General features: G+C 36.2%; 1 protein-coding gene and 1 pseudogene across 3 annotated transcripts in view; both read left to right on the top strand.

The window, feature by feature from the left end:
- CHD1 (chromodomain helicase DNA binding protein 1) overlaps window positions 1–9,302 on the top strand; it is an 88,997-nt gene extending 79,695 nt beyond the window's left edge. For all 3 annotated transcript variants that reach the window (XM_023512706.1, XM_023512707.1, XM_023512708.1), the window contains 5 exons: window positions 1,077–1,255; window positions 3,797–3,893; window positions 5,634–5,685; window positions 6,279–6,489; window positions 7,760–9,302. In XM_023512706.1, coding sequence (XP_023368474.1) covers window positions 1,077–1,255; window positions 3,797–3,893; window positions 5,634–5,685; window positions 6,279–6,489; window positions 7,760–8,105 — 885 coding nt within the window. In that variant the 3' untranslated portion in view covers window positions 8,106–9,302. The remainder of the gene's footprint in view (window positions 1–1,076; window positions 1,256–3,796; window positions 3,894–5,633; window positions 5,686–6,278; window positions 6,490–7,759) is intronic.
- Window positions 2,369–2,494, top strand: LOC111725039 (annotated as a pseudogene).
- Window positions 9,303–9,726: the final 424 nt, after the last annotated feature.

A 9,726-nucleotide genomic window follows, 5' to 3' on the forward strand; every position in this document is an offset into this window, starting at 1 on the left:
AAATTACTCCTGAGAAAAACTGGAAAACTTGTCAACTGATTTGGACAAACAGGTCAGTAAAAGAGAATAAAGTACTAAAGAAACAAATACTGAGAAGTACAACCACTCAGTAAGTAAGAGCAGCCTTCAGAGCAGTGGTGGCCCCAGGATATATGTATGTGTGTATATATATATATTTTTAATGGTGTTGGATTGTCCTGTATTGTACCCCATCCTCATATGCAGGATTCCTGGAACTAACCCAGCTTGCTCCTCATGAATGTAATGTTAAGTCTTAATTTGATTTTGCATTTATATTTATAAAGTTTATTGAAAGCTTGCCTTTTTTTTTTTTAAAGACAGAGTCTCACTTTGTCGCCCTTGGTAGAGTGCTGTGGCATCACATTGCTCACAGCAACCTCTAACTCCTGGGCTTAGGCGATTCTCTTGCCTCAGCCTCCCGAGTAGCTGGGACTACAGGCGCCTGTCACAACGCCCAGCTATTTTTTGTTGCAGTTCAGTGGGGTAGGTTTGAACCCACCACCCTCAGTATATGGGGCCAGGGCCGGCGCCTTACCCACTGAGCCACAGGCACCACCCTGAAAGCTTGCCTTTTTACTCATACCACTATTCTGATTTTGGTATAGATTGTAGTTCTTATTTTTATAATAAATTACACAATTTTTGATATGTCATCCATGCTTTGCTAGTATACCACATATTACATGAATTTTTTGTTTATTTTTTACTGTATATTATAGTGGATAATAGACTGTTAAGTTATACTCTAAAATATTTTACTTTTAGTATTTAAGACTGCTTGGAACAGCATGATGCTGCAGTATAAAAAGTAACAGTTTATGTACATGATACGTGAAATGAAAAGCTTTTACTTACACGAAGACTACTTCTAAATGGTTAGTGGAAAGCCTTGCTTTCCTAGGAAAACATCTAAAGGGGGAAGAAGGCAGTGAGATTAAACTACTTATTTTAATAACTTATATCAAACAATGCTATACATGTAAATATATCATTAAAAGAAGATCTTGTTGAATTCAGGATTTTAATGAATATATTCTTATTTTCCATTTTTCAAGTGTAAAGAAAGAATGAGGCCTGTCAAAGCAGCTTTGAAACAACTTGACAGGCCTGAGAAAGGCCTTTCAGAAAGAGAGCAGCTGGAGCACACCAGACAGTGCCTGATAAAGATTGGAGACCACATCACAGAGTGTCTGAGAGAGTACAGCAGTCCCGAGCAGGTGAAGCAGTGGAGAAAGTGAGTGTGACACTTTCCAGGACATGCACACAAAATTACGTAGCTGTCTTTTATGTTTCAGTTTAGTTTTCTACTTCAGAAGTTTGGGTAATGAAATAATGTTTAGAAAGGTGACCTGAGGGTGATTGTTTTATTTTTTCCTTTTAAAGCTTTTTATTCATGAGTGATTTACTTATGTATTATAATATACTGCAAGTGAAATAAGAAATAGTGAAAGTGGTTTCATTAAAGTTCAGTTTGCATTTTATTTTAAACAGCAGTCTTTGCTGTTCACCAAATTACTCTTAGTAATCTTTTTTTCCCTGAGTGTTAGAAATCAAAGTGTATAGTTATATAAATTTAGCAATTTATCTTATGGGTACATGCATAAAGCTATAAAAATTAACATTCTCTAGCAATGTAAAATGCATACTTCTATTTTCTTTTCTTTCTTTCTTTTTTTTTTTTTTTTGAGACAGAGTCTCACTTTATTGCCCTTGGTAGAGTGCTGTGGCACCATAGCTCACAGCAATCTCCAACTCTTTCAAGAATCAAGAGATTCTTTTGCCTCAGCTTCCCAAGTAGTTGGGACTATAGGCACCCACCAAAGTGCCCAGCTATTTTTAGAAATCAGGTCTTGATCTGCCTCAGGGTAGTCTTAAACTCCTCAGCTCAGGCAGTCTGCCCATTTCAGCCTCCCAAACTGCTGGGAGTACAGGCATGAGCCATCATGCCCAGCTCAGACTTCGATTTTCACAGTTGATCTTAAAATGGTAAATTTGTGCTTTTCTACGGTTACCAGATCCAAATCACTGTTAAGCCAAACTACTAGATAAGTTAGAAATAAAATTAAATGAGCACACATCAGCCACTGGCACCGTTTATCAGCCTGCTGGCTTCTCTGTTCTCTGCAGTGCATCTGCACATTAAAACAAAAAGGACAGTGATGTATTTTTGGAGGAGTAATAAGGATGACAGTGAAGTTTTAAAAAAATCCATTCTTGTTCTCTTACTCTCTAACTTCAACCAAGACCCATTTAAAGAAAAGAGCTAACTTAGGATTACAGAACAGCTGACAAGCACGTTCTCACCATGACTGTAGTTAATCAGTTTTATTTATTGTTTGTAGATATTACCGCTTCTCAGCCTTTTGGCTAAGATCAAGTGTTGTTTGTAGATATTTTTATATGTCTATATATCTTTTGAACCAGATTTCTTGAAACCAAATAAAATACAACACTGGTTTTTGTTTGAAGATTAATAGAGTGGTGATCAGAATAATAGGATGTATGTTTGCATTTCATTTGAAATATGTCTCGTTCTAAATGATCCTTTTAGTATTACTTTTAGGAAATCTGAACAGATAGTTATTACTTCATTTTACAGAAGAAAAAAATGGATTCAGGTGCACAGCTATATAGGCCTAGGACTCTGGGACGTGACAGAGGAAGTTTTTAGAAGTTGGCCTTGAGAAAGAGGCACTGGGTCTAAGGCCACGACAGTGCTAGCCCCAGCTTTGGGGCTTTACTCACAGTCAGCTACTTTGCAGGTTAAATACTCAAGACCAGGATCTAATTCCTTACTAGATTTTTGTAGGGGAAAATGTATTTTTAAGAATAATTTAATTATGAACAAAAAGAGAGTTTATTAACTGCCTGACTTTTATGCTCTTGTGAGTTAACTATAGAGGGCAGATATGTTAGAGATAGTCTGTAAATCCATATAAAGGCTAGATGAATTTTCTCAGTTCTATAGATTTTAGTTCAGTCAGGTATCATTTATTTTCTGATTTAAGTTTATTCTTAAAATTTATTTCAAGGTAAATGTTATATCTGTAATTAGTATATTTTTATCTTTTAGAGACTACTACCCAAACACTTTTTGTTTGTTTCAGGTGTATTCGACAATTAAAAATTGAATATATTTAAGGTGTACAATTTGATGATTGGATATACATTGTGAAACAGGCAATACAATCTATGAATAATTTACTAATTCCTGCCTTGGGATAGGAAGAGAGGCCTAGAGATGCCATGTTGTGCCTGGTTCATAGTGTCCAGTCCTGTTAATAAATGATATATTATCATTTTATTATAAAATGATAATAACCATTTATTTATGATTTATTACTATTATATTTAAAATGATAATTGGATTTTTAAGGAATTATTGAGGAAGGTTCTTTATAAGCTTAATTCATATTATCTGATGCTGTTCTACCCAAACTAACACACCTGTCCTCAGATCCATAATCTAGATCACAATATGAACCTCCTGAGTTCCTTCCCAGTTTGTTACTTTATATCCTCTTGGTACATTTCAACTTAGGATTTATTACTACTTTTCACTACAAAAATTATGAAATGAAGGCATTTAGAAGATAAATAAAATTGAGTGTTCAATTTCATTAGTGTCTTATTCATGTACGAAGTTTTAACAAATATGAGAATCTGATTAGACTTTATCCCAAAGAGGGCTGTGTTTGTTTTTGTCTGGAGGGAAGGGGTTTAGTGAGAAAGCTAAATATTCTCCACCAGACTAATTTGTCATTTTTTCTTCTAGAAACCTGTGGATTTTTGTATCTAAGTTTACTGAGTTTGATGCAAGAAAATTACATAAATTATATAAGCATGCTATTAAAAAACGGCAAGAATCTCAGGTAAATTAGTGAATGGTGTTTTTTTTATTGTATTATATTCTTTCTTACAAAAAACATCTGTTAATATAGAAAGAATGAGTGGAATAGAAATCCACAGTTAGAATACCCCAGTAGTGATGGTTGCAGGAGATAGCAAGAAGATGGGGTATTGGTGGAGTCTAAAAAAAAGCTCTTGTGAGATGTTTAACATCTTTATTTTGATATTTACTGACAAAAAAAAAAATAACTTTATAAAAGAAAAACTTGCCTAAAGTTCCCCGACCTGGGTTGAGGATCAACAGGGGAGATGACATTAGGGGAAAATCACCAGACTCTGCACCAGCTTCATACAGAGTCTGAGAGGCTGGAGAGGAGGCTGTAACTCTCTGACTGCTCAGAAACCTTTTATTGATCTCTGACACAAAGCGTATATACACAATGTAAAGGGGCCAAAATTCTAATGGATTAGAAGAATCCTAAGTCCCCAGTCCAAGACTGGGTTAGGAGGAAACACTGAGTGTTAGGGAACATTGGGTAGTGAGTTGTCAAGAATGGCCCATAATATATTTAGAAAAGGGGGAGGGGAAAACAAATTTCATTCCTGCAGGGCAAGCAGTCAGCAGTCAGGTCTGGTAATCTAACTGCTAATCTGGACTTCAGAAGATTTAGACCCACCCACCTGCTGCCGGCCTGGGGCTCCTTTCATCCTTGGAGGTCTTGATGAGGCTCCAAGGATTCTGAGGCACCCTGCCGAGAGATCAGCCTACCTTCTATAGGACACCATTTTCAATAAGTGACAAAAACGGGGACCTTAACCCTAGTCACTGGTATCATGACACATTGACATCATGGATTCTCTGATACAGTGCACTAAGGAAGGCACATCACTTGTGGGGAATTGTTGCCTAAAAAGTATAGCCCTAGTCTAAGACATATAAGAAAAACCCCAAACGGTGCTCAGTGGGTAGGGCACCAGCCACATACACCAAGGCCCAAGCCAGCCCAGGCCAGCTAAACAACAGTGACAACTGCAACAAAAAAAAAAACAACCAGGCGTTGTGGCTGGCGCCTGTGGTCCCAGCTACTTGGGGAGGCTGAGGCGAGAGAATCTCGTAAGCCCAAGAGTTTGAGGTTGCTGTGAGCAGTGATGTCACAGCACTCTACTGAGGGTGACATAGTGAGACTCTATCTCAAAAATAAAATACAAAAAAAATACCAGACCAGCCCCATTGTAGGAATCTTTTCTAACTTTCTGGTACTCTCCAAAGGTGTCCTCATTACAAAATACAAGACCAAGGAACTATCGCAGAAAAAGACAACTAAGTGGAATGTAGGGTTCCTAGGTGTCTCTTGGGGCAACAGAACATGAGTGGAGAAAATGTGAAATCTGAGTGAAGTGTAAATTCAGTTACTAGTACAGTACCAGTGTTCGTTACTTGGTTCTGATCGTGGTACTTTGGTCAGGGTTCACATTAGAAGACAGATGAGGATGTATGGGTACTCAGGACTATTCTTGCAACTTTTTTGTTATGTCTAAATTATTTCAAAATCAAATCTCTCTTAAAAGTGGCATGGGATAGTAGTTTATAGTTTTTTTTCTTAGAAGCTCATGATTACAGTTAAGTTTTTACTTTTTTAAAAAAGATCAGTACATTCTTATGGGAAAACTTTATTCAGATTTTCCCTGTGGGCTCCCCCACCCCCTTAGTAGGACTGTCCAAGGTCCCTTAAGAGATTCTTACATGTGTGCATTTATTCTAGCAACATGGGGATCAGAACAGCAGCTTGATTGCTCATGCGATTAGAAATCCAGGTAAGTAAATCTTCCTAATTATTGTGGAAAATCAATTTAAAAATTGTTTTCCTTCGTTTGTTGTAGATAAATCAAATTTATAAAAATGGCTCTCAAGTTGTTTTTATTTAGAAATATCTTCATATTCAGAAGATAATGTAATTCAAAAACATAGCTGCATTATGTTATAAAATCTGTTCTCTCAAGCAGTAATCCATTTTAGCTCATTATTCCTTCCATTAACCAACCTTTTGCCAGTTTCTAGAAATTATATATATAATAATTGTTAGAGTGAAAATCTGTTCTTATGTCATTTGGAATAATTGTTCTTTCTGTGTAAGAGTCACAAAAATACAGTCTGTCTGAGAAGGACATGGGCCCCATACTTTCCAGTTGTAGTTTTTCTTACATTTCAGAACCAAGTGGCCCTTTTTAAGCCTTGGTATGATTTTGTTGAACATTTCTACAGCCTTAAAACTGCCTGTGTTGTTTGGGAGCTGACTTTGTTTTGATAAGAGTTGAAACATGAGCTTTTGTTATTTAACAAAATTAGTTTTGCTATACATTTTTTTTTTAAGTCATTAACAAAGGTGGACTTTTTAAAAATCTAACAGATGTGGACAGATTAAAAGAGAGTGCAAATCACGATGACAGCAGCAGGGACAGTTACTCCTCTGACAGACACTCGTCTCAGGGCCACGACCGGCACAAAGACCGGCACCAAGGAGACTCATACAAGAAGAGCGAGTCCAGGAAGCGGCCCTATTCCTCCTTCAGTAACGGCAAAGACCATCGGGAGTGGGGGCACTGCAAGCAGGACAGCAGGTAGCCCTGTTGCTGTCACCCCTTTCTCCCCCAGGTTGTGTTAGCTGCGTTAGCCCTGCCAGCCAGCCAGTCTTCATGCCCTAAGACAAGACTTGTGGAGAAAGATCTCAGTGCACAATTAAGAAAATTTGATATGTACTGCTTTTTGTTAAAATTGAGGTCAAAATGTACAGTAAGAAATTATTTGGTGAAGGGAATTCTATAACTATCAGTTGTAGAACTCATTTTTATTAGAGAATAAGTTCAAATACTCTTCAAAATATGACAGTGGAATAAAATAATACCTTGATAAAATGATGGCTCAGATTTGGTTGGAGAAAGTTGGCATTCCATATTTTTAAAAATGGGAGGAGAAAACAGTTTATATGAGTACATTTCGTTGAATGTAATCTTATCAATTTGGGATGGTCTTGAAACCAAGTTTTCTTGTTTATTGTTTTTTGAAGCTTTTAAACAGTGACAACACCAGGGTATTTTTATTCTTTTATTGTTTGAAGAGCATTTTTCTATAGTTAATGATCTTTGCTAAAAGCGAACTCAGAAGCTGAGAAGAATAAGATTAGAGATAAATTATAAGACTGTGTGTCTTAGTCATACTCACTGTGAAAAATGTGCTCTGTGAGACCCATCACAGCACAGCACAGGCCTCCATTAGTCAAGGTCTCCTACCAGAGAGGGGCCATGTAATGAAAGGAAAAGCCATGTATGTAGTAGTATGTATTGGTGACTTCACAGAAAATTCACAGGGTGTGTTGTATGTTGTTTGTAGAAAGGACTTTGAGTCAACCAAACAAGTATTTGTTCAGTGCATTGTTTGGAAAAGCAAAGACTTCAGAGATGACTTGTCATTAAACTGCCACGTTCACAGGGAGAGCAGGTTCTTGAGGCTGATTTATGTGTCAAGTCTCATTATACGTAATTAGTCCAACTTGAGGGAGCTCTTAGGAGACATCACCAACCAATGAAAATTTGCCTTTACAGATTATTTCATAACTGTGTTCTAACATTCTTATTTTTTCCTATTTGGAAGTGTGGAAAAGACTGATTACAAGGGTATTCTGGTTAGTTTTAGCAATCAAATAGTTTTTCCAAAGAGCTATTTCCAGTGATTTTTAAGTTAATTTGGGAAATTTTTAAGGAAACACTGGACTTGGATACTTAAAAGTATGTTTTAAGTTATTTTTTGATTTTGCTTTTTAATAGATATTTTTGGTAATATTTTAATTTACATTATTAATGTCACTAAAATCTCCTGTTTCTCTTTCATTAGATATTACAGTGACAGAGAAAAACACAGAAAACTGGATGATCACAGGAGTAGAGACCACAGGTCAAATTTGGAAGGAAGTTTAAAAGACAGATCTCATTCTGATCATCGTTCTCATTCAGACCATCGGTTACATTCAGACCACAGGCCAAGTTCTGAATATACACACCATAAATCTTCCAGGGATTATAGGTATCACTCAGATTGGCAAATGGACCACAGAGCTTCCAATAGTGGCCCCAGGTCACCACTAGATCAGAGGTCTCCGTATGGCTCCAGATCTCCGTTTGAACATTCAGTTGAACACAAAAGTACGCCTGAGCATACCTGGAGCAGCCGGAAGACGTAACAAACGCTGATACTTCGTCTTTCTGGACTTTTCTTTTAGCCATATATCCTAAACCAACACAGTGATTGCCTTACGTGACTTGAACCATATGAACAGATCCTCTATCAGTAGCAGTATCGTTACTTCTTTCCAGGATGCAAGGTCTATTATCCCCACAGAAGAGAAAATATTTTTATATTTAAGGATAATGCTGCACTGTACTACAAAAATACTGTAGTACTTTTTTTTTTCTTTTTTAAAGAAATGGAAAATGTTTACTATTACAGGGACCTCAACACTGCCCTCGAGTATAGGCTGGATAAAACTGTTTTTAAGTCAGTATTTTAGACTGACCTCCATTTAAATTATGTTTATATATGAACTTTTACTCTGCCCTGTGATCATGTTTCAGGAAGGAATGAAAGAGAGTTCTTTCTTAATAAAGAAAAACACTCAAGGACTTTGTTCACTTTCCAAAGCTACTTGTTTACATTGTACACTGCGACCACCTTGCCGCTTTTCATCACAAGCTTGAATATTTAAATTCTGTACTTATATCTGTAAAATAGCCAGGAATTTCTTGTTTGTGATCTATTATTATGCCTTTTTACAAAAGAAAAAAAATGGCTGTAAATTATTGTAAATGGATTAAATGAACTTTCCTTAGTTCTTTCCCCTTCTCAGGCTTTTTTTGACTGTTCCTTTCCCTACCAACTCAGGCATTCTTATTAAAAAAAAGAAAAAAGAAAGAAAAATCAGTGTAATAACACTTTTTAATGATTTGTCTTGATGGAATCATTGTTTAGAATGTAAAAATGGGGAAAGGGGCCACTTAATTCCATTAGTCCTCTTTTTATATTGAATATTTTATTACATGTTATTTCTTCCCCCTTTTTCTTTTTTAGTCAATATTGTGTTTGTAGTTTTTTTTTAAATGGTGAGATAATATGTAAAATCTAAACTGCATGCTCTGAAAACTTTTTTTTCAGATGCATTTGGTTTATAAGGGTAGGTGTATGAACACTCAAAATCCAAACGGCCAAAAGTTATTGTAAATCCATTTGTTTTCCCTCTCACATGGGCAATAATGTCAAATGTGCTATGCAGCCAGGTTAACATTTTAGATAAACTTGATCGACTTTTAATATAAACTGTTACAATGCACACTGATTGTATATAAAAACCTTATATATGACAAATTAAATTTAAGAAAAAGGACATGGGCTCCTGTAATTTTCTGCTGCATTCTTATTCCCTCAATGCACTTAACTTTTTTTTTTTTTTTTTTTTTTAAAAGCAACAGCTCCCAGAAAAAGGATATTTTGTTAAGAATTGGATACTGGTGACGTGTGGCACTGCATCGGAATCTATTTTAAAGACAATGTGACTTTGTATAAAATAAAACTTAGGTCAGAGAAAGTGTTGGACTCTTAGCTTCCTGCAGTTATTTTCTTAAGACACCTTATGTTTATTCAGAGTTCGTTTTATATGCAGTGGGGATAAATCATGTGCATGCATACTTGGAGGTGTGCTGCAGTGTAACAACTTGAGTCTTGGACCAGTATATGTACACATAGCTGTGACACCTACGTTCCTGTTGACTGGCTGGGAGAGCAATCTATGACATCTGTTTGTAGATGTA

Source organism: Otolemur garnettii, unplaced genomic scaffold (genome assembly GCF_000181295.1).
Source record: "Otolemur garnettii isolate 467f Iridium unplaced genomic scaffold, OtoGar3 scaffold00030, whole genome shotgun sequence".
NCBI classification, from domain to species: Eukaryota; Metazoa; Chordata; class Mammalia; order Primates; family Galagidae; genus Otolemur; species Otolemur garnettii.